General features: G+C 37.6%; 1 protein-coding gene across 3 annotated transcripts in view; it reads left to right on the forward strand.

The window, feature by feature from the left end:
* The first annotated feature begins 5103 nt into the window (after nt 1–5103).
* Nucleotides 5104–26617, forward strand: part of GC (GC vitamin D binding protein) — a 64862-nt gene continuing 43348 nt past the window's right edge. The window contains exons 1-2 of one of the 3 annotated variants that reach the window (XM_032150446.2): nt 5104–5282; nt 26092–26183. In XM_032150446.2, the coding sequence (XP_032006337.1) occupies nt 26126–26183 (58 nt within the window). In that variant the 5' untranslated portion in view covers nt 5104–5282; nt 26092–26125. Of the gene's footprint in view, nt 5283–6584; nt 6702–26066; nt 26184–26617 lie in introns of those variants that run through there. The other 2 variants (XM_032150457.1, XM_032150435.2) reach the window with 2 other exon arrangements.

Below are 26617 nucleotides of genomic sequence, written 5' to 3' on the forward strand. Positions count from 1 at the left end.
AGAGTCACGTTGCAAAAAGTAGCATTCAGTGTTCATAGCATTTGTGTAAAGTATAGAAGCATGCAAAACAATATTAAATATTATTTAGCAAATCACTCATTTAGGATAAAAATATTAAGACATTTATTTGCAGTGTAAAGAAAAGCACATACACACAAAAAATCAGGATACCAGTTACCTCAAAGAAGGAGGTAGAAGACTGCAATCAGAAGTGCTTCATTTTTATGTAATGTATACATGGATTTTAATTATATTATCCTCTTTACCTTTTCAACATGTTTGCAATAATTCATAATAAAGGGAAAAATTAAAGAAACTAAATGTATACCTGTTCTTTTTTAGAAGTCTGCACCCTCAGAGTCCCAGGAAAGACCCCTGTTTTCCCCTACAAGCTCAGGGGTGTCTGCTCCCACTGCCTGGCCTCTTCCCACTTCTGGTGCCCACTCTGATCTTGGAGCAGATTTGGGGCCAAGCCCAGGTTGTCATAGCCCAGCTGGGTGTGTGCACACTCAGGGCATCACTGACATGCTAGCCTCCTGCTGTCTCAGCCCCCTGCAGACTTTGAGTGCCAACAAGCGTGGTCAGGGGAAGCTGGGGTGGGGCACTGAAGGTAGCTCAGCACCAGCCTTCAGGTGCTTCTTGGTGTGAGCAAACTGAGCACCATGGACAGCAGCAGGAAGCAGACAGGCTCCTGGGCAGAAGTGGGCAGGTCACTGGTGAGGCCCCACCTTCAGGCCAGGGAGGGCCTGAAGGCTGGGGGTTAGGCTGCCAGTCCCATGGACCAGAGTGGGGACTTGTGGTGACTTTTCTGAGCCCACTTATGTTTGCCTGGTGACTAATTGGTGCACATTTCCTCCCCTCTGAGACCCATAAAAGACCCAGGCTCAGCCAGAGCTAGAGAGATGATGGGGCAACCTGAATGCAGAGAGGAGTCACCCACTGTAGGGCCTCCTTTCTGCTGAGAGCTGCACAATGTGATGACCAGCTGCAGAGAGGAGCTACCCTCTTTGCTGAGAGCTGAACACTGGACTGGACACCTTGGCTGCAGAAAGGAGCTGCCCCCTGCAGTTCTCCTCTGAGCTGTTTTATCACTCAATAAAGCTCCTCTTCATTTTGTTCAGTCTTCCTCTGCATACCTCACTCTTTCTGGTTGCAGGACAAGAACTTGGGACCCGCGGAACGGTGAGGATAAAAGAGCTGTAACACAAACAGGGCTGAAACATGCCCCTTGCTCGCCACGTTGCAGGCAAAGAGAAGGAGAGAAGAGCTGCAGCCCTTCACGGAGCCCAGACCTGAGAACTCCCCTTCCTCTTTGGGACCCTGCGGTTCCTGGCATCTCCAAGCTTCTAAGTGACACTGTGTTCCCCAGTGCTAGCCATGGAAGCTGCTTGTGGTGCACCTGGTCTGGCTGCAGCCTCGCAGAGAAAGAGCCCTGTGCTGGCACCTAGAGCTGCCCGCCTCATGGCAGCAGCTGGCACATCTGACTGTGCACTGGCTGGACCCCACACTTGCTCACACATCCCTCATCACTCCATGCCTGGCTTGCAGTCTCCCTTGGAGGCATGGGATCTAGGCTGGTAGTGTGAGCCAAGCACAGCCTGCCATGTCAAGTGGGTGGAATTAGCCCAGTGAGGCTGAGCAAAACTTGGTCAAAGGTGGCACTGGCCACAGAAGTTTCTGGCCAGAAAAGCAACACCCCAAAGATCCCATAACCTCTGTAGGTTTAATCAACCTACATTGAGAGGACATACATGAGAGACTTGAATAAAGAATTAACAATTGTTCTTCAGCCAAAGCTAATATAAAATATATATTTGAAATAAAGCAGAGTGTAAGAAAGCTCAGAAACTTATGCATGCGTAGTCAGTTTTTATTTTTTAATTTGGGTTTTGAGAAATATTATATCCTGCTCTACCCAATTGAAAAGGAAAGAGAAGATATGCAAGTCTAGCATAATCACAAAGCTATATAGTCTCTGCAGAAACCTCCAGACCTGTACCTAATATGTATATTTTTATGTATTTTGTGGATTTATTTAAGAGAGAGAATGACACAAAGAGGGAGACAATAAAATAAGAAAATAAAGTTTCGGCTTAATCTGAATGGATTGTAAAGAGTTGCCTCTGCCACATGGAAATACTTCAGAATTTAGTCATTTTTATTTTACAAATGATTTGAATTGCTACTTCTGTTATAGTGCTTTAATTTCTCTGTTACTTTTAAGACAAACGGGTTGCATATCTAAGGTAACCAGTTGTGGGGGAACTATAGTCCGTAAGAGCATTCTTATGAGAATAGTGCCAACAGGTTTAAGTTCTGAGCTAGTGACCCCAGAAGTCAATCTTGCCAACTTCTACTTTTGTGACTTCCAACTTTTTCAAGTATTCATATCCTTTTTTGCTATCAAAAAATTTATTCTTTTCCTCTGTAACTACTTTTAATGAAAGTCTTTTAAAAGAATTTTCATTTTATTAATCAGAAGACACCTAAATAAAATTTTCAAACAGTGGCTTGGAGAACATATTCCATTTACAGTCATTATTTACCTGTTGATAGTAGACTTGTGGATAGTAGAGTACTATCTATCCTATTAGGAATGGGCTCTGGATCAAAATGCTCAATTTATTAAATTGAGACTCTACTTACTAGAAAACTTTCTAAAACTCAGTTTTCTTATCTGTAAAAAAAAAGACGATATATTTTATTGTTTGTTGTAAAGATTAAATGAAAAATTCATGTAAAGTTTTTAGCATAATGTATATAGTACATGTTGAGCTCTCACTACATGTTAATTAATGTTTTTTATTAGTATGCATATGGATCTACTGACTATTTTCAATGACATTGATCCCTTTCTCCAAAAAAAGTTTGGGAAAAAACCTCTTTAACTAATGAATCTAGCCAGTCTAGGTTACTGAGCAAAGAATATTTAGACCACAATAGCTATAGCAATGAAATAGAGATATTACTATTAAATTTCTATACAGTCTTGGAAGTTATTTGGCTAGTCCATTGAGAATTTTATTTAAATGCCAGTCAACTTAATTAAAATTGACAACCTTATAGTAAATTTAAGAATAACCCCAAAGATGATGACAATTAAAAGTCTGGGCCAGGCAAGGTAGCTCACGCCTGTAATCCCAGCACTTTGGGAGGCCTAGGTGGGTGGATCACCTGACGTCATGAGTTCGAGATCAGATTGGCCAACATGGTGAAACCCTGTCTCTACTAAAAAAAATACAAAAATTAGCTGGGTATGGTGGCGGATGCCTGTAATCCCAGCTATTTGAAAGGCTGAGGCAGGAGAATGGCTTGAACCTGGGAGGCAGAGGTTGCAGTGAGCCGAGATGGCACCATTGCCCTCCAGCCTAGGTAGCAGAGCAAGACTCTTGTCTCCAAAAAAAAAAAAAGAAAAAAAAAAAAAACTCTGAAAAAAATCCTCACCGTTTCTCACACTAGATTATAAATAATTAATCCTCTTAGTAAGAATTACATGTATATATGATAATAACACTTCTTCTTTAGATAAATATTATTCCTTGGAAAAAATTAAATCTTAAGCATTGTACACATCTTAGGAAAAACATCATGAAGGCAACATAAAAGATGAAGAAGAGAAGAAAAGTAATGAAAAATGGTCGTTATGTTTTCTCTTTTAGCACACCACTCCCCTCAAAAAGTTGCTTCATCAAATATTTATATACTTTTCATAGTTATTCCATTTTTCTTTATGCTGTTAAATATAGGATTGGTTTGTTTTCTGTTGTTACTGTTGTTGTTTGGCTTTTTTTCCCATAGCTGTTCCATTTTTTATTTTTGTGATTAAGTTAGAAACATTGTTTATTGACTAGAAGGGTAAAAATGAATACAGCATAATCACAGATCTAATTATCTGTGGTATTCAGTGACTTTGCAATGAGAATGGCATAAAACTTTAAAAAACAAATTATTTTGGTATGGGCTGTTCACTATAAAACAATTTCCTAGGGCAACAATGACTTTTTTATCCTTATAATTTAAAAAAGTGTATATTTATCTTATAACATTATGTTATATCCCTCAAACATATACAATAAAATTTATTTTTAAAGAATTTATGTGATTGTATCTACTAGATGACTGTGAATACCAGGAAAGTTGTGGTACACACAGTTGAGAAGGAAATGGGTGCCTCCAGTTTCTATAGGTGTAATTAAGAGGTTCCACTGAAAATTTTGTATCAGAAAGCAATAATCAATTACCTAATATATAATTATTTATTAAAATACAATTATTACCCATTCTATCCCACTAACATTGTGCTCCATGAGGGCAAATATTTTTGTCTATGTTTTTGTTACCTTAACCTAAACACTTAGAACAGTGCCTGGATCAATAAAAATTTGCTTGAATGAATAAATGAGTGAATTTATTATTAATGTTAGTCAAATTACTGGAATTAACCAAATAATAAAGAATATGATATAAATAATATTACTATGCTTACACCACATGACTGCAGACTAGGAAGAGTTACATTTGAGAAATGGTGAAGCTTGTTATTTTACTTCTTCCTTTGATTTATGACATCAGTCAACATTTATAGAATCCAAAGATTTAACTCTTCACAAATGAGTCATGATTGAGAAAAATGATGTATTCAAAAAAAAATCCATAAGTTATATTACATGTAAGTGTTTTGAATTGATTTTTTTGTACTTAGCTAGGTGCTTTGAATAAATTATTCCATTAACCTGTTATCATTAAACCTATTTTATATATAATTGTAGCAGACGGGTCAGAGTTGTGGAAGAAACTATAGGGAAAGGAGGAGGCCTTCTGAAAGGTTAGAAGGCTCTGCATAGCTTTGGGGGAGAATAAGCTGAAGGCAGCTCTTCTCCAACCCTGAGGCAGAGGGCAAGGAGTAGGTTCAAGGAAGGGTAGGGGAATTTATCTTAAACAGGTTTGTTTACTTATGTTGACCAGGAGCTGACATTTGATCATCCATGCTGTGTGACTGCTCCCTGAAAGGGGGAATAGTGCTAATTACCCGCAGATGGTGTTTACTCCAGGCTTTCAGCACTGTCTGTATTGAATAAAAGCAAGCAGCTCTAGCTGTTTGGGACTGCTCATTCTTCGGCCACTAGTGCTGGGCAGTCCCCTAGCTTCTCTTACACTGCATACGTGTGTCTGAGTACTCCTTTCATCCGTCAGTCAGCCAGGGTCTGCAGCATGAACCCAGCAGCTGGTGCCCTGTGTGAGGAACTCAGCAACAGATTGCGACAGAACTCTTGAGAACAAAGGTAAAGCGACTGTGCAGTCAATAAGCAATGGGTGCCTGCTTGGGATTTCCAAGTTTGAGGGAATTTTCAAGCTAGGGTTTCATCATGGGACAACAGTTATCAGCTCAACAGCAAATATAAAAGTATTGAAACAACTGCTTAAAGCTAGCAAAGCCTGGGTTTCCCAGGCTCAATTAAGGGACCTAATGCAAACCGTTGTTTCCCATAACCCATGATTCCTGGAAGAAGGCACGCCTAGACCTAGAGCTCTGGGAACAAGTGGGGAGAAATCTTAAACAATATCATGCACAAAGGCAATGGGTCCCAGTAACATCTTTAACGTTATGGGCCTTAGTCAGGGCTGCTTTGGCCCCGCTCTACACAGAAGAGTCTAAACAGGGAAGGGAGGAGGAACCATCACCTACCTTTCTGCCTCCTCTTCCTCCTCCCTCAGCCCCGCTGTTACTAGGTAAAGATACAAAGGAGGAAACAGAGGTTTTTCCTGAGCCCCCTCCCCCAATAAATTGGAAAAAAGACAAGGGATACACTACAGTTATGGGACCCTGTCTTAGGCAAGCAGCATTAGAAGGGTAGCTCTTGGCCTGCCCAGTGATGCAAGATCAACAAGGCAATCAGGTATATGAACCCAATACTTTTGACACTTTTAAAGAGAAAAGGAAAAGCATTAGAGAAAATGGAGCTGCTAACCCATTTATGAAAGGATTAATTGAGGCCATAGCAGATAACTTCCATATAACCCCATGGGACCGGTCAGTGCTAGCTAAAACAACTTTAGAGGCCAGTCAATACCTCATCTGGAGGGCAGAATATGATAAGTTGTGCAAACAACAAGCCAACCAGAATAAATTGGCTGGCAAAACATAAAGGCTGCAATGCTCCAGGGGAGGAGTCCCTCTGTTAATATACAACCTCTAATCATGCCCATCCCTGTTAATCCTTGGGAACAGGGCCTATTAGCCCACGCTGCGTGACTGCTTCCTGAAAGGAGGAACAATAATGCTAATTACCCACAGATTGTGTTTGCTCCAGGTTTTCGGCCTTATGTCTGTATTGAATAAAAGCAAGCAGCTCCAGCTGTTCACACATTTGAATACAGCTGGTCCAACTGTTCAGGACTGCTCATTCTTCAGCCACTAATGCCAGCCAATCTCCTAGCTGCTTTTACACTGCATACCTGTGTCTGACTACTCCTTTCATCCATTGCTCAGCCAGGGTCTGTGGGACAGACCCGGCATATAATTAAGCTTATTGTTGGAGATTGCATACAAATATTTGTCTAAGACCAAAGTTGATGCTCTTTTCACTGTTTTTTCAAAGAGATTGCTTACTCCACCAGGAGAAAGATATCTACCTATTCTACCACTGGTGATGATTCTGGACTAGTCCAACTGGTAGGAAATGCTGTGGTCTTGGAGTGAGGTACTACATTCTAATTCCAAATAATCTCAAGTTACCATTGGTACTCTCTGAGCTCCAGTTTCCTTATAAAATGAATTCACAATGTTCTGACTACCAACACAGAGGATTGCTGTGCAAAGCAAATAAAATTAAAAGTATAAGAAAGTGATTTGTTGATTGTCAAGGAATATTGATGTGTATGAGAACTGTTAGTGGTGTTAGCTCTCATCTATATCCATTCATATTTTCAAAAGACAGAGTATATTGAGAGCAATGAGTTTATGCCAAATTTTCTGAGGAAATGAAATAGAATCCCAAATCTCTGAAGTAAGATCACCAAAAGTAAATAATACATAGAATACCAGAAATAGCTGGTATTTTTACTGCACTATTGCCTTTTATATTTAATTGGATTCATTTCTCTGAGTGCATCATCATATAGAACTTACATGAAAATACCTTGAATAAAAAAGAGTTTGTAAAGTTATTTATCATCATTGATTATGCATTAACTTCCTGTTTAAAATCTTCACATTTGAAGTGAAACTTGTGTGTACTTACTACCAGGGAATCAACAGAGGTTCCACTTTTTAAAGGAAGTAACTGGATTAGACATAGAATGAGAATAAAAACAATTTTTCTGTTACTGGAAAACAACTTTCCCTTACTAGCTCTTTTTATGTTCAGCCAAATCAGAGTACATGTATGGCATCACACTAAGAGTTTGTTAAATCTTTGGATTCTACAAATGTTGACTGATATAAGTCAGAGGAAGAAGTAAAATAACAAGCCTCACTCTTTTTCAACATAACACTCCCTAATCCTATCATGTGGTATAAGCATAGCAACACATTATTCATAACATATTCTTTATTATCAGACTGTAAGTTCACCAGATCCCTTTCTATCTCATTCACACGTTTGAATACAGATGGTCCCTGACTAATTATATAATGGTTTGACTTACAATTTTTGGACTGTGATGGTGTGAAAGCTACACATACTCAGCATGCTCTTCAGTGTAAGACAGGGTTGTGGCTGGATTAAACTCATCGTAAATTGATTATATCATTAAGTCAAAAGAACACTTTTGACTTACAATGTTTTCAATTTTTGATGGGGTTATTGGGGTGTAGCCCCATTGTAAGTTGAAAAGCATCTGTATTTCAGATGATTGTTTCACTGAATGGGGTAGCAATTTGACAGCTATCCAATCAATTCAATAAAAGGAATGCCTTAATGGCACAAATTAAACTCTCGGATATCAAGAATGAGCAAAGAACTTGATAGTACAAGTGGTTCCTAACTGCAATGGTTCAACTTAATGACTTTTCAACTTTAGGATGGGCTTATCACAGTATTAAATGTATTTTCAACTTATGACATTTTCAACTTATAGTGGGTTATGGGCATGCAGCCCCATTGTAAGTCTAGCAGCATCTGTATTGTATGCGTTAACTTTTAAAAATTCCCTATTAATATTGCAAGTGCTAATTAGGCCATTCTAAAGATCTTGTTTTTCTCTAAAAGACTGCATTGGCCTAACCTAATCAGTTCAGACATATCTCTGTGCAGACTACCAAATCTCATTTTGCACGTGCATAATCCTAGAAGGTAAATGTCAATCCAGAAAAAGAAAAGGATACACAAAAATAATATGAAGCTTAAACCCCAAATAAGCACTAATTGCATTGATTAAAAGCACTAGATAACCTAAGACTATTAAAATAGTGAAATGTTAACTGGAATAGATAAAAACAAAATAATTTAAATGATAAATTAATGATGCTATTCACATAATAGTTTATATCTGATGTTCAGAGGCAAGATGAATAAAATCTACTGTCCAAACAAAGCAAGAAATAATGAAGTTTTAAAGGCTACAGTAAAGTCAATTACTTCAAACAATTCAATATTTTGTTCACTTCCACAAAATTAGAGAACAATTAACCTGGCATTTTCAAACAGTCTTTCCAGTACTAATACTAATTTTTAATCTAAGCATTGTAATTGACTTCCAGGGTAGGCAATAAAAAAAAAAAGAAGAAAGAAATGGGAAAAATAGGAAGGAAGGAAAGAAAGAAAAAATTACCATGAAGTTTAGAGAAGTTAAGTAGAAATATTTAAAAAGTGACATCCAGTTATTTTAAATTTTAGAATAAAATATGCTAGTTAAATTTACTCTTAGATAATTGCCTTATTATTATTATTCATTTTTATAGGCAAAGTTTAGATATATTTTAGGTATTTTAAAATTCTGTGCATGTAGAGTATTTCCTCTTTTAGGTATGTGCCATACTAGAGTTTCTTCCATAAGAAACCATTAAGGAGGTACCTGTTTTCATGTCTTGGACAGCAGGTGTTGTAAGTTTGAGATTTCTGCGAGTAAGGAACCTCATAAAGTGAGCCCCGAAGTTGCCCTGGCTCTCTATGTGTCAAAAATGTCTTGACCTCAGTGTACCAAGCTGGAATCCAAGCATAGCACAATGGTCGCACTGAGCTGAAGAGGCAGAGGAGTTTACGGCAGCAAAACCAGTGGAATTTGCAGGGCAGAGTATTAGAGGAGAAGTCTGCATGGGAGCAGCAAATGTGCTCAGAAGACTATGGAGGACTTAATTTATGACTTTGAGATTGTAGTCATTCTAGTAGGTGTAAAGCAATATTTCATTTTGGTTTTGCTTTGCATTTCTTTACCTCTAATGAGGTCAGACTCTTCCATGTGCCTATGGGATTTGTGTATCTTCCCTAGAGAAGTATCTATTCAGATCCTTTGCCCATCTAAAAATTTGGATTATTTGTCTTTTTTATTGTTGGGTTATAAGAGTTCTCTCTTCTGGATATGAGGTCCTTATCATATATATGACTTGCAAATATTTTCTCTCAATCCGTGGGTTGTCATTTCATTTTCTTGATAGTATCCTATGAAGCATAAAGTTTTAATTTTGATAAAGGTCATTTTTCTATTCTATTTGATATTCATTCTTTTGGTATCATATCTAAAAATCCATTGTCAAATTTGAGGTCATGAGGAGTACCCCTAATCTTCTAGAATTTAGTTTTCTTAATTTGTTCTAAAAATGTAATAGTGAAATAGTGTAAAGTATCTGATCATTAGAGAAAATCACAATGAGATACCATCTCATGCCAGTCAGATGGCAATCATTAAAAATTCAAGAAACAACAGATACTGGCAAGGCTGTGGAGAAATAGGAACACTTTTACACTATTGGTGGAAATGTAAATTAGTTCAACCACTATTGAAGACAGTGTGACGATTCCTCAAGGATCTAGAACCAGAAATAAATCCCAATACTGGGATTGCTGGGTATATACCCAAAGGAATATAAATCATTCTATTACAAAGATATATGCACACATATATTTACTGCAGCACTATTCACAATAGCAAAGACATGGAACCCACCCAAATACCCATCAGTGATAGACTGCATAAAGAAAAGGTGGTACATTTACACCACGGGATACTGTGCAGCCATAAAAAGGAATGAGATCATATCCTTTGCAGGGACATGTATGATGCTGGAAGCAATCATTCTCAGCAAACTAACATAGGAACAGAAAACCAAACACTGCATGTTCTCACTCGTAAGTGGGAGCTGAACAACGAGGATACATGGACACAGGGAGGGGAACAACACACACTGAGGCCTGCCAGGGAGGGTGAGGGGAGGGAGAGCATCAGGACAAATGGCTAAAGCATGCTGGGCTTAATACCTAGATGGCGAGTTGATAGGTGCAGCAAACCACCATGGCACACATTTACCTATATAACAAACCTGCATGTTCTGCACATGTATCTCAGACATTAAAGTAAAATTTTTTTAAAAAAAGGAAAGTGAAGTGTCAGCTATAAATCTCCATGAATTGTGTGTTGATTGTTCTATTGTTTACATGAATGTCCTGTGACATAAATTGCTTCAAACACTGATATCATCAAATTTGGCCTCCTTGGTAGTGATAGCTCCTGAGGCCAGTGTTTGAGATTTGTTCTGACCCCAAGAGGGCTCCTCACAGCTGTATCTATCCCTATTCCTTTCCAGCAATCTAGCCACACTACCGCTTAGACTACATCTCCAATGAATCTATCAACCCCCCTCCCCAATTGCCTTTCACCACAACCTTCACTACTTTTTTGTTGTAAATGAAATCAGTTTCTTTGGGGAGAGATTCAGAGCTCTCTATGCTAGAGTATGCTTCTCCTCCCAGGTAAAATCTTCGAGACGTTGGTCTGGTGTTGTCTGCTGGTGGGCACAATGTCATGTTTCTCTCTAATAGACCCCCACACTTTAGAGCTGAGTACTCAGTGGAGGGGGAAGGTGTCAACCCCAGGTCCCCTTGGCTTACCTCTCCTGACCTACGACTCCTGCCCACAAGCCAAAGCAAGAGCAATCAGGATTTAAATATTCTCAGCAGTGTCATGCCCAAGGTTGAACCTCCATCTTATGAGCTAGGGCTGGACAAAAAAGAGCACTGGTGAGCCACACTCACCAGGAACTTAGCCTCACCAAAAGTAGGTGAGGGCAGAAGAAGAAAGGCTGTCATCCTGCCCATCTTGGGAAGATAGCCCTCCATTGAGAGATGGAGGTAAACAGAGTCCTGTTCTCTCAGTTATATCTGTCTTGCTGAGCTGGGAGGCAAGAAGGGAATGAGTGGATCTTGGTTCAAATATTGCAGATTTACTTTTCTTACCAAGTGTGGTAGATTTTCTTGAGTAAATGCTTCTTCATTTGCTATATGCCCCTAGAACCATTTCCAGAGACTTGAAATGATTCTTTTTAAGATAGATTTTCACCCATTTCACTATAGAATAAGTCCATGAAGCTCCTCACACTGTCATGCCAAAAGGGGGAACTATGGGGTTTCTTTTTGGAGATAATGAAAATGTTCTAAAATTAGACATAGTAATGATTCTCGAATCTGCAAATATACCAAAACCCATTGAATTTCATACTTTAAAAGAGTGAATGTTTTGTATTTAAATTATATCTCAGTAATTCTTCTTCTTAAAAATAAAAGGATATATGAGACTTGCCTAAAAGTGGCTACTAAGGTGTTGAGAATAAAAAAAGAGAGACTAGAAGTTAAGTGGTGCTAAAAGATACAGACACTCCCATCCATCTATAATGGAAAGACCTCATTATGAGCTTTTTTACACCCAAGTATCCAGCTACGACTCCAGAAAGACTAGACCTTGGAAGGCTATACCTTAATACACTAATAAAGAAAGGCTTTTTGTAGACTCACTCTTATAAAGTCTAAAATCCAAGTCATTAAAAAAGCTATAGGAGACTGGGTTTGGAGGGTGAGTCTCCCCAGTTAGAGGTGCTTGGGAACCATTTTGTCCCCTCCACACATCCACCCTAAGAAAAGACAAATCTAGCTCACACAGGTTCAAGATGATTAACCAGTAACTGAAGTGCCAATAGAAACAAAAGTCAAAGTTTTACAGTAAAATAACAGAACACAGAATCTTTGTAATATCTCTTTAACAATGTCTATTGTATAGTAAACAAAATTACTGCACTTGTAAAGAAACAAACAAAAAATGTCACTCATAGTTCAGATAAAAATCAGTCAACAGAAACCAACTCTGAGATGCTGCAAACACAGCATGTAGTAGACAAAGATTTAAAGCAGCTTTTATCAATAAAATGAAAACTTTAAAAGATATGTTGGAAGGATTAAAAGCAAATATAGTCAAGTGAATAGATAGGGAATATCAGCAGCAAAACAGGAACTATAAATTAAAATCAAATGGAAATTCTGAAATGAAAAATGCTAAAATAATCTAATGAAATTGGATATATCAGAAGAGCAATGAACTTGAGACTAATGAATAAGAACTATCCCAACTGAAGAACAGAGACAACAAAGGTTGAAGAAACTGAGCAGGCACACATGGGATAATATCAAGTGGTCTAACAAAACATTGGGAATATGTGTAACTAAAGTCTTAAAGAGAAGAAAGTGAGAGCAGGGCAGGAAAGTCATCTAGAAATAATGGTTGCACATTACATAAATTTGATTTTTAAAAAACCATTGACTTGGGAGAAGCTCAACGAACCCTTATCAAGACAGATATAAAGAGAATCATATGATCTTCATTCAAGATGGCTGAATGGGAACAGCTCTGGTCTGCAGCTCCCAGTGTGATTGATGCAGAAGACAGGTTATTTCTGCATTTCCAACTGAGGCACCTGGTTCATCTCACTGGGACTGGTTGGACAGTGGGTGCACCCCATGGAGGGTGAGCCGAAGCAGGGTGGGGCATCACCTCAGCTGGGAAGTGCAAGAGGTCGGGGGATTTCCCTTTCCTAGCCAAAGAAAGCCATGACAGAATGTACCCGGAAAAAAAGGCACTTTTCCCTCAGTCTTAGCAACCTGCAGACCAGGAGATTCTCTCCCCTGCCTGGCTCGGCAGGTCCCATGCCCACAGAGCCTTGCTCACTGCTAGCGCAGCAGTCTGAGATTGAACTGTGAGGCTGCAGCCGAGCGGGAGGAGGGGTGTTCTCCATTGCTGAGGCTTGAGTAGGTAAACAAAGTGGCTGGGAAGCCACTAAACTGGGCGGAGCCCACCACAGCTCAGCAAGGCCTACTGCCTCTACAAATGCCACCTCAGTGGGCAGGGCATAGCTGAACAAAAGGCAGCAGAAACTTCTGCAGACTTAAATGTCCCTGTCTGACAGCCCTGAAGACAGTAGTGGTTCTAACAGCATGGCATTTGAGCTCTGAGAATGGACAGACTGCCTCCTCAAGTGGGTCCCTGACCCTGTGTAGCCTAACTGGGAGACATCTCACAGTAGGGGCTGACAGACACCTCACACAGGCAGGTGCCCCTCTGGGACAAAGCTTCCAGAGGAAGGATCAGGCAGCAATATTTGCTGTTCTGCAATATTTGCTATTCTGCAGCCTCCACTGGTGACAGCCAGGCAAACAGCATCTGGAGTGGACCTCCAGCAAACTCCAACAGACCTGCAGCTGGGGGACCTGACTGTTAGAAGGAAAACTAACAAAAAAGAAAGGAATAGCATCAACATCAACAAAAAGGACATCCACACCAAACACCATATGTAGGTCACCAACATCAAAGATCAAAGGTAGACAAAACCACAAAGATGGGGAGAAACCAGAACAGAAAAGCTGAAAATTCTAAAAACCAGAGTGCCTCTTCTCCTCCAAAGGATTCCAGCTCCTCGCCAGCAATGGAAAAAAGTTGGATGGAGAATGACTTTGACAAACTGACAGAAGTAGGCTTCAGAAGGTCAGTAATAACAAACTTCTCCAAACTAAAGGAGCTGTTCTAACCCATCACAAGGAAGCTAAAAACCATGAAAAAAGGTTAGATGAATGGCTAACTAGAATAAACAGTGTAAAGAAGACCATAAATGACCTGATGGAGCTGAAAACCATGGCAAGAGAACTTCGTGATGCATATACAAGCTTCAATGGCTGATTCAATCAAATGGAAGAAAAGATGTCAGTGATTGAAGATCAAATTAATGAAATAAAGTGAAAAGACAAGTTAAGAAAAAAAAGAGTAAAAAGAAACTAACAAAGCCTCCAAGAAATATGGGGCTATGTGAAAAGACCAAATCTACATTTGATTGCTGTACCTGAAAGTGACAGGGAGAATGGAACCAAGCTGGAAAACACTCTTAAGGATATTATCCAGGAGATCTTCCCCAAACTAGCAAGGCAGGCCAACATTCAAACTTGGGAAATACAGAAAACACCACAAAGATACTCCTCGAGAAGAGCAACTCCAAGAAACACAATTGTCAGATCAGATCCACCAAGGTTGAAATAAAGGAAAAAGTGTTAAAGGCAGCCAGAGAGAAAGGTCGGGTTACCCACAAATGGAAAACCATCACACTAACAGCGGATCTCTCAGCAGAAACCCTACAAGCCAGAAGAGAGTGGGGGCCAATATTCAACATTCTTAAAGAAAAGAATTGTCAACCCAGAATTTCATATCCAGCCAAACTAAGCTTCATAAGTGAAGGAGAAATAAAATCCTTTACAGACGAGCAAATGCTGAGAGATTTTGTCACCACCAGGCCTGCCTTACAAGAGCTCTTGAAGGAAGCACTAAACATGGAAAGGAACGACTGGTACCAGCCACTGCAAAAACATGACAAATTGTAAAGACCATAGATACTAGGAAGAAACTGTAACAATTAATGGGCACAATAACTAGCTAACATCATAATGACAGGATCAAATTCACACATAACAATATTAACCTTAAATGTAAATGGGCTAAATGCCCCAATTAAAAGATACAGACCGGCAAATTGGATAAAGAGTCAAGACCCATCGGTGTGCTGTATTCAGGAGACCCATCTCACATGCAGAGACACAAGTTGGCTCAAAATAAAGGGATGGAGGAAAGATCAAAGAGACAAACAAGGCCATTACATAATGGTAAAGGGATTAACTCAACGAGAAGAGCTAACTGTGCTAAATATGTATGCACCCAATACAGGAGCACTGAAATTCATAAAGCAAGTCCTTAGAGACCTACAAAGAGACTTAGACTCCCACACAATAATAAATGGTAGACTTTAACATGCCACTGTCAATATTAGATAGATTAATGAGACAGAAGATTAACAAAGGTATTCAGGACTTGAACTCAGCTCTGCACCAAGCAGACCTAATAGACATCTACAGAACTCTCCACCCCAAATCAACAGAATATACATTCTTCTCAGCACCACATCACACTGATTCCAAAATTGACCACATAATTGGAAGTAAAGCACTTCTCAGCAAAAGTAAAAGAACAGAAATCACAACAAACTGTCTCTCAGACCACAGTGCAATCAAATTAGAACTCAAGATGAATAAACTCACTCAACACTGCACAACTACATGGAAACTGAACAACCTGCTCCTGAATGTCTACTGGGTAAACAATGAAATGAAGGCAGAAATAAAGATGTTCTTTGAAGCCAATGAGAAAAAAGTCACAATGTACCAGAATCTCTGAGACACATTTAAAGCAGTGTGTAGAGGGAAATTTATAGCACTAAATGCCCAGAAGAGAAAGCAGGAAAGATAAAAAATCAACACCCTAACATCACAATCAAAAGAACTAGAGAAGCAAGAGCAAACAAATTTAAAAGCTAGCAGAAGGCAAGAAATAACTAAGATCACGGCAGAACTGAAGGAGATAGAGACACAAAAAACCCTTCAAAAAATCAATGGATCCAGGAGCTGGTTTTTTAAAACAATCAACAAAATTGATGGACCACTAGCAAGACTAATAAAGAAGAAAAGAGAGAAGAATCAAATAGATGCAATACAATATGATAAAGGGGATATCAGCACTGATCCCACAGAAATACAAACTACCATCAGAGAATACTATGAACACCTCTATGCAAATAAACTAGAAAATCTAGAAGAAATGGATAAATTTCTGGACACATGCACCCTCCCAAGACTAAATCAGGAAGAAGTTGAATCTCTGAATAGACCAATAACAGGGTCTGAAATTGAGGCAATAATTAATAGCTTATCAACCAAAAAAAGTCCAGGACCAGATGGATTCACAGCCGAATTCTACCCGAGGTACAAAGAGGAGCTGGTACCATTCCTTCTGAAACTATTCCAATCAATAGAAAAAGAGGGAATCCTCTCTAACTCATTTTATGAGCCCAACATCATCCTGATACCAAAGCCTGGCAGAGACACAACAGAAAAAGAGAATTTTAGACCAAAATCCCTGATGAACAATGATGTAAAAATCTTCAATAAAATACTGGCAAACCGAATCCAGTAGCACATCAAAAAGCTTATCCACCATGATCAAGCCAGCTGCATCCCTGGGATGCAAGACTGGTTCAACATATGTAAATCAATACGTAATCCATCGCATAAATGGATCCAACAATAAAGACTTCATGATTATCTCAATAGATGCAGAAAAGGCATTTGACAAAATTCAACAGCCCTTCATGCTGAAAACGCTCAATAAACTAGGTATTGATAGAACGTACCTCACAATAATAAGAGCTATTTGTGACAAACCCACAGCCGATATCATACTGAATGGGCAAAAACCAGAAGCATTCCCTTTGAAAACCAGCACAAGAAAAGGATGCCCTCTCTCACCACTCCTATTCAACATAGTGTTGGAAGTTCTGGTTGGGGCCATCAGGCAAGAGAAAGACATAAAGGGTATCCAATTAGGAAAAGAGGAAGTCAAATTGTCCCTGTTTGCAGATGACATGATTGTATATTTAGAAAACCCTATCGTCTCAGCCCAAAACCTCCTGAAGCTGATAAGCAATTTCAGCAAAGTCTCAGGATACAAAATCAATGTGCAAAAATCACAAGCATTCTTATACACCAGTAATAAACAGAGAGCCAAATCATGAGTGAACTCCCATTCACAATTGCTACAAAGAGAATAAAATACCTAGGAATCCAACTTACAAGGGATGTGAAGGACCTCTTCAAGGAGAAATACAAACCATTGCTCAACAAAATAAGAGGACACAAACAAATGGAAGAATATTCTATGCTCATGGATAGGAAGAATCAATATTGTGAAAATGGCCACACTGCCCAAGGTAATTTATAGATTCAATGCCAACCGCATCAAGCTACCAATGACTTTCTTCACAGAATTGGAAAAAAAACACTTTGAAGTTCATATGGAACCAAAAAAGAGCCTGCATTGCCAAGACAATCCTAAGCCAAAAGAACAAAGCTGGAGGCAACATGCTACCTGACCTCAAACTATACTACAAGGCTACAGTAACCAAAACAGCATGGTACTGGTACCAAAACAGAGATACAGACCCATGGAACAGAACAGAGCCCTCAAAAATAATACCACACATCTACAACAATCTGATCTTTGACAAACCAGACAAAAACAAGCAATGGGGAAAGGATTCCCTAGTTAATAAATGGTGCTGGGAAAACTGGCTAGTCATATGTAGAAAGCTGAAACTGGATCCCTTCCTTACACCTTACACAAAAATTAATTCAAGATGGATTAAAGGCTTAAATGTTAGACCTAAAACCATAAAAATTCTTGAAGAAAACCTAGGCAATATCATTCAGAACACAGGCACGGGCAAGGACTTTATGACTAAAACACCAAAAGCTATGGCAACAAAAGTAAAAATAGACAAATGGGATCCAATTAAATTAAAGAGCTTCTACACAGGAAAAGAAAATACCATCAGAGTGAACAGACGACCTAAGAATGGGAGAAAATTTTTGCAATCTACCCATGTGACAAAGGGCTAATATCCAGAATCTACAAAGAACTTAAACAAATTTACAAGAAAAAAAACAAACAACCCCATCGAAAAGTGGGCAGAGGATATGAACAGACACTTCTTAAAAGAAGACATTTATGTGGTCAACATGAAAAAATGCTCATCATCACTGGTCATCAGAGAAATGCAAATCAAAACCACAATAAGATACCATCTCACTCCAGTTAGAATGGTGATCATTAAAAAGTCAGGAAACAACAGATGCTGGAGAGGATGTGGAGAAATAGGAATGCTTTTACACTGTTGGTGGGAGTGTAAATTAGTTCAACCATTGCAGAAGAGAATGTTACAATTCCTCAAGGATCTAGAACTACAAATACCATTTGACTCAGCCATCCCATTACTGGGTATATACCCAAAGGATTATAAATCATGCTACTATAAAGACACATGCACATGTATGTTTATTGTGGCACTATTCACAATAGCAAAGACTTGGAGCCATCCCAAATGTCCATCAATGATAGACCAGTTTAAGAAAATGTGTCACACATACACAATGGAATATTATGCAGCCATAAAAAAGGATGAGTTCATATCCTTTGCAGGGACATGGATGAAGCTGGAAACCATTATTCTGAGCAAACTATCACAAGGACAGAAAACCAAACACCGCATGTTCTCACTCATAGGTGGGAATTGAACAATGAGAACACTTGGACACAGGCTGGGGAACATCACACACAGGGGCCTGTCAGGGAGTGGGGGTTGGGGAAGGGATAGCATTAGGAGAAACACCTAATGTAAATGACGAGTTAATGGGTGCAGCAAACCAACATGGCACACATATACCTGTGCAACAAACCTGCATGTTGTGCACATGTACCCTAGAACTTAAGATATTAAAAAAAAGAAAGAAATACTTAGGTATAAATCCAATGAAATACATACAAGATCTACGTGAGGAAAACTACAACCTCTGATGAAACAAATCAAAGAATAACTAAATGACTGGAGAGATATTTTAAGTTCATGGATAGGAAGATTCAGTACTGTCCAGGTTTGCGTTCTTTCCAAGTTGATCTAGAGATTTAATGCAATCCCAATAAAAATCCCAGCAATTAAAAAGAAAAGAGAGAGAATCATACAATGCATATCTGAGGATAATCACTGAAAAACAAAGGTAAAGTAATCATCTTAAAAGCAACCAGAGGAAAAAAAAATACTACCCACAAGACAGCAATGAAAAGAATGACTGTCAACTCCTTATCAGAAGATGATGAAAAATTATGTTTATAGTGCTAAAAAAACTTTTAAGCAAAAATAATAGCTTTGAAAGAAAAGTTTATGAAGCCTGAATAAACAAAAGGTATTTTAAAAATAGCACAAACAATGGGATTGGTAAATGATATACTGTTGTAAACTTTTTAAATGCAGGAAATGTGATATAAAAATATGACGTATGAGGTGTGAAAATGTGAAGAAAAAACTGTCAGGTATAAAATAGAAAGTGAAAAGTGTAGGATGAAAAACCAATAAACTTGGACATATTAAAGATAAATATTATTAGCCCTAGAGAAACCATTACAATTTAACAAAATTAATAGCTTGAAAATCACAAATATTAAAATAAAACAATAAAATATTCAACTGAGACAAAACAGTCAGAAAATGAACAAAAAAAGGAACAAAATACAGAAGAAAAAAGTGGAAAGCAAACATGAAAAAATAATCAGAATGTACATTCAAAACCAATCACAGCAATAAGAACATTAAACATAAATGAACTAAACACTCCAAGATTATGTCTTGATAAAACAAGCAAGATGTTTGAATGGTTCTTTTCAAGAGATTCACTTTAAACACAAAGACACAACTAGATTGAAAGTAAAAATATGTAAAAAGATATACCATTTAATCATTAAGTATAAGAAAGTTGTCATGGCTATATTATTAGGTTGGTGCAAAAGTTTTTTTGGTTGGTGCAAAATGGTTTTTACCATTGAAAGTAATGGCAAAACTACTAAATGAGAACATGACCTTTAATGGCAAAAACCACAATTACTTTTGCACCCACCTAACAGTACTAGACAAAATAGATTTCAAGACAAAGTATTATCATAGATAAAGAAGGACATACTGACCGAAGGAATAACTTATCAGAAAGATAATCATTACAATTCTGTATGTGTATAATAACAGAGCTTCAAATTTCAAGAAGCAAAAACGCAATAGACTAAAAACTATAAGGGGAAATACTAAGATTCTCAATGGGAGTTGGAGATTTTAACAATCCTTTCCATTTTCTTGCCCTTTCCAGTTTCTAGGGGCTGCCTGCATTTCTTGGCTCACAGATCCCTTCCATCTTCAAAGTTTAGCAATCCCATCGCTCCAACCTCTGCTTTCCTTCTCACATCTCTTTCACTATGATATTCTGCCTCATTCTTCTACACTTAAAGGACCTTTGTGGTAACATTGAGCCTGCCGTAATAATCCAAGAAAATCCCTATGTTTTAAATTAAACTGATTAATTTTATCTGCAATCTCAATTCCCCCTTGCCAGGTAACATAACACAATTACAGGTTGCAGGGATTAGGGTGTGGGCACCTTTGGTCGGCCATTATTCTGCCTTTTCCTGGCTTTCTAGATGGCTCTAAAAAGAAATTCCTGAAAACTGAGAAAATTCATTTATCCTTCAGTAAAGAGAATCTATTAGATCATCTAATATTTTAACTTATTTTGTAATATGATCCTGAAGACTTTTTAAAACTCACTCATATAACCCAAGTTAATGGTCAGCTTTATTTATTCAAATTACCAGTCCTTCCTCTTTAGAGTCCTGTTCATTAGAGAATGTACAGAAAACAGCATTATTAGAAGCTCTTAATAAAGATTAGCCAGGCTATGAAAATTAACATTTGTTCTATTTTTGAGGACTCCATTCTATTCCTGGAAATATATATATTTAAAATCTAAATGTATATATGTACATTTGGGGACATCTATCAGGGTGGTTCACATATGGATGTTTTAGTATATATTGGCTTATTTTCTCATTCTCTCACATATTATATTTTATCTTTTATTCTCTTCTTTTCTCCATTCTCTCATTTTCTCTTTATCACCTTCTGCTTCTCTTTCTCTCTATACTTAATGCAAAAATATACTACAATTGTCAATACTTGTAAAAGTAATTACACAGTTTTAATATTCACACCTGTTTCTACAAATTACCTGGCTCCAGTGTTGGAAAATAGTTCAATAAAAAATTATTATAAAACCATTTTTAATTAACTGAACCTAAATATTTTTACTTAAGAATACTAAGAATCTAAATATTTTACTTAAGAACATTTAGCTGACACTTAACTAGTTACGACTATATATTTAACAGTGATTATTATCGCATTCCGCATTCCATTGAACAACAGAGGTGGAAAGAGGTGTAGCTGCCTCTCTGTGATTATCAGCTAAGTCTCATATAAACCTTGTTCCTGCACTATTTTTTAAATTGTTTTCAATTTCTTTCTTTCTCATTCTTTTTCTTTCTTTCTCTCTTTCTTTTCTTTCTTTCCTTCTCTCTTTCTTTCTGTTTTTTTTTTCAAGCAAAAGATAAAGTCATTTGCATCTAGTCTGAACCATCATTTCTCTTAAATATGTTTCTCTTCAGGGATGTATATTTCTTTATGAAAGTGTTTTTGGGAAAGTTATGGTTATTTGGCAGTTTGTTATACAAGACCTCATAAACTACTACAGCCTTAGTAAAGAGCGTCATGGCAGAAGTCAGTTAATCTCTAATTGTACCTCAAATTTTTATTTTAAAATAAATGAAACCATTTGGTTAATAAACTCATTTTTATTTGTCAGCATTTTCTGAACTCCTGCACTCTGTGAAGTATATTTCTATAACCGCCCCTATGGTTTTAAAATATGAGTAAATCATTTGCAGATTTTCATGAAAATCCAAGTAAAATTAAAAATGAATTGACTTGTTCATGAAAACCATGATTACTCAAATTATACCTGGATTTCAGTGAGCATAAACGAATTACGGAATTCTAGCATGTCTTTCATTTTTAAATCCAGGGTTGATAAATTTCTCTAGGCATTTAAATTCCTTCATTAAACTGATTATGACTAGTGTTTACTACATTCAGTTTCTATCTGTGCTAGCTGTTGGGAATACCAAAATGAAGGTGATTTAGCTATAGTAGGAGTACTGTGGGAGAGCAAAGCACAGAGGAGGTGGACTCAGCACAACCTGGAAATTTTGGGTGTCTTCCAAGCTCCAGAGTCATGGACCCAGCTGCCTACTCAAAATTCCACCTGAACACATCTTCCTTCAGACTGTGTGTCTTCTTCAGTGTCTTCTATTTTGGAGATTGGCATTAATATCCATCCACTTGCACAAGCTAGAAACTTGGGCATAACTTCTCATTCTTCCCCCCCTCAGCCAAAGTCTAGTCAATTACCACTCTCTGATGATTCTGTATCTTAAACCATCTCACATCTCTGCCAGCACCACAGGTCACATTTCTGTCACCCCTTGCTTGGACTTCTAAAGCAGTCTTCAAGCTGCTTTCACTGTATCTACTCTTACCCCTCCTATTCTCTGCACCCTCACAACTCAGCACAGTTGTCATTTTGTCTTCAACATCTGTCTTCCTAGCTAGACTAAGAAGATCCATGAGGGGAAAAGCCATGTAGATCTTTTGACATGGTAGTACCAATAGCTTGCATGTTACTTGGTACAAAGTGGTATGAATTAAATATATGTTAAATGAATAAACGAAAGGTTGACGGACAAGGGACAACAAACACATAAAATAGAGTAAGGAAAAAAAAGAATGTGAACAAAGACTGTGGAAAGCTCAATAGCACAATATGTTCAGTGAACCACAAGTAGTTCAGCTGTACTTAATTTTAATATACATGCACGGCAAATAATCCTTTTTAGAGGTAAGTAGGATGAATTCACAAACTTTAAGCACAGGCATTGGCCTAAATCATTTTAAATATGGAGGCAGTAACACAGTCTTATTTGCATTTTTGATAAATAATGACAGCAACTGAGGGGAGAATGATTTAAAGGCAGGTTAGTTAGAATGCTTTTAATTGCAAATTCAGCTAGAATAAGCTTAAGTAAAAAGAGATTTATTACAAGGATATTGGAATTTCTCGTGAAAGTCAATCATAGCTAAACGGCTGGGCTATAAGGATTTTCTGAAACCTGGATTGTATTCTGTTCCTCTCTGTACATCAACTTTAAGGATATTACTTTGATCCACTAATATCAATTTCATCAGGTCATTTATCAGGAAAAGATACCGATAATGCATTTTAGTAGTATAAAGAGAATCTGAATGAAGAGGACACTCTGACAAAATCATTCTGAAGAAGGTCATTTCTACAGGAGTACTGTAAGAGTTTTTAGAAGCCTGTCACAGCATTAAAGGAAGATCCTGTTCTGATAAAGAGCAGTTATCAGTGTTATCTTTTAGTAACTAAGCCTTATTAAAAGAAGAGACATGGGTTAGAGAAAAGAACTAAAGATAGGCTTTATCTGCCTCACAATTTTGCCTGGAACTAGCCCTAGTTAGGGAGAGATCTGCGTTTCCTCTGAAGCCAATGGCAAGATGGAAAAAGAGGAAAGAGAGAAAGAGGCTACTTCAAATCAGTTTTATACAGGAAAAACAGCTCCTGCAAAATTCTACTGCTTATATATTCAATAAATAATTCTTGTTAAATATGTATTTCAGTGATAACGTTTCTGAGTTGCTATAACTGCTGCTGTCATAGACAATGTCAGAAGGTTTGATTTGGTCTTTTTCACCCATCTTTTCCCCATGTGACTTACTAGAGTAATCATTGTCACATGAGGCCTCTCATTTAGGCCAATTATGATTATTTCTTCCCAGTTTTAGAATCACAGTAAGCAATCAACATTTGAAAGATTAAGGAAAGTTTCATAAATAAGACTGAAAAAAAGGCTCATATATTTAGCTACTAGCCTGTTTTGCCAAATTTCAGTTAGAAAAATTCAGCCAAGAGAATGCATTTGGCAGCTTGTATAGAGATTTCTCAAGAGGGCATCTAAATGAGATGTTGCAATTCTTGCTACATGTAGTTTATCATTAAACAAACGTGGTAAATGTTATTGCAAAAGCAGAGATAAAGTTTAATTTTTTAAAAAATGAAAGAATGAGCTGGTCTTAAACTCTGTATCAAAATTCGTGGAAAATAATCTGAGTGTGTCTTTTTGAATGAACTAATCAGAAGATGACTGAAATACAGTTGAATAAAAGGGATACAGAAGTATAAATACAGTATATTATCTTAAAGAAAAATGAAAACTGTAGCAATATGCTAATGTGTTACCTATCTCTCTGAGTTCTGGGGTTCTGAGTACTTTTTAAACTTTTTCACACTCATTTGGAGTTTCATTTCCAAATAATTTGCCATAGAACTAAAATACATTTTTAAATTAACTTGCACAGTAAACTAGGAATTCAGCCAAAGGGAACTGAAAATTTAGATTTATAGTAATCAGGAAGTTGATGCTTGAACAGGATAGAGCTGGCTCTTGGACAGGAAAGCTATCTCCTTGACCATATGGATTTCCACTGGCCTTATAGAAATACTTGTGTTTGATCTGGCCTAGTTATCTTTTTCCAACTAGCTGGACTCTATTTTCTGAACCTAACACTCAATGATTTTCAATATAGATAGAAAATCTGACTAAACATGTAACTACCTAAATTGGTTTACTGAAATTTTGAGGGACTCTGCCCATGTGGGTAATCCTTGGTTACTGAGTTGATAATGAAGTTTTAAATCACTTATCTGTGAGACCCTGGACACAGAGCTGTCTTTAAACTCTTCCACTGAGTTCCAATGGCCTCATTAGTTCCATTGACCTTCTCAGATATTATAAATTTGGAAAGCCAGTGGGAGAAAGTGGCAATAACTAGAATAAGAGTAGAGTAATAGGTGACATTAATCCATGTTACTATGTGATGGATGTTACCATGAGCCCTGCACCCAGATTACCTTAATTAACCTCATAGCAATGTTGTGTCAAATGTACTGAGTTATCACCACATTGCATATGAGGAAAATGAAACTTAGAGGGGTAAAATAAATTTCCCAAGGTTACACAGCCATGAAAGCTGAGTAGGGATTTGATTTTAGAGCCTGTGTAACAACCCGTACCTGACCATTTCCTGAAAAGAGGGCTACTGCAAAAACCAGGAGTGGACCTCATCTAATTCTCTACCTGTGACTCTCTAGACAAGTCACAGAATTTACCCAGCGCTCAGTTCACTCTTCTGTAAAATGAAGATGTTGGATTTCATGTCCTACAGGGCCTCTCTGAGCTCTCAAATTACATGCCCATAAAATACACTAGTTGTAAACTATTAGTAGAAGGAGCTTTAAAATCACTGTAGGGAGTCCAAGATTTGCCACTAACTTTTTATGATTGGCAGTGGTGAGCCATTTAATCTCTCCAGTTATTTGCCTCACTTCAAAGGTTATTTTTAATATGTATGTCAGTGCTCCACAAAGTGCAATATAGCATAGAAATACAAAGTACTATGCCATCATCTCAAACAAGATTACTTCATAGCATCAGATTTATGGATTTAAAATATTATGTTGAATTGGCTTCTCACTCTTTTTCCCCTTTTACTTAGAACATCTGGTCTGCAATATTTTAAGGTAATGCTTATTTGTAGTAGATTTAAACAAAGAGAGGAAGAGAGGCAAAGAGAGAGTTTCCAATTTTCCACTTACATATGAGAAATGTGGGGTGTCCAAAGAAGACACATAGCCCTATACAGGGGAAGAAGGTGTCCGTAACTAACATATTAAGTAAACTTCAGTGAGGAACAGCAGTGGAAAATAATCTATATACCTTGGCTCTTTTGCAGTTTGACAAAGTTAATGATTAAAATCTCCTAGATTTTCCACTACAGTATCCCCAGGGTGTCTATTTACCTTGATTGATATTATTTTATCTCTTTTGGGCCAAAGATAACAGCCCCTTGCTTCTGTGTAGAGATTAATAATTGATTAATTCATTGTCAGGAATCTTTGTAAAAAGGAAACCAATTACTTTTGGCTACCACTTTTACATGGTCACCTACAGGAGACAGGAGGTGCTGCAAGACTCTGGTAGAAAAATGAAGAGGGTCCTGGTACTACTGCTTGCTGTGGCATTTGGACATTCTTTAGAGAGAGGTAAGATTTCTTTTGTTGTGACCATTTACAGGAATTCCTACTAGTTTAATTTTATATTATCACTTAAAAATGAAATAAAAAGTAAGAAACAGGAGAACTGGTGAATATGTTGGGGAGAGGAATACGGACCAGAGAGGCATTCATCAGAGCTCCACAGTGCCACGTAATGTTGAACTGGAATCGACAAAAAAATCAACACAAGAATCTTGTTAAAGAAAGTAAATGGAATGATATAATTTGTCAATTATCCCTCCCTCCTTTGTTGATAAGCAAGATCTAAAGAGAATGATTTAAAATTAGACATTTGCTAATTGTTACAAGACAATACAAATAAAGACTGTGATCCACCATTAAGCATTCAGACTTCAAATATTTATTACCTTTGAGAGTGTAATATACCATGCCAATGATGAGTGATGTCAACTTAGAGATTT

This window comes from Hylobates moloch, unplaced genomic scaffold (genome assembly GCF_009828535.3).
Source record: "Hylobates moloch isolate HMO894 unplaced genomic scaffold, HMol_V3 SCAFFOLD_2, whole genome shotgun sequence".
Taxonomy (NCBI): domain Eukaryota; kingdom Metazoa; phylum Chordata; class Mammalia; order Primates; family Hylobatidae; genus Hylobates; species Hylobates moloch.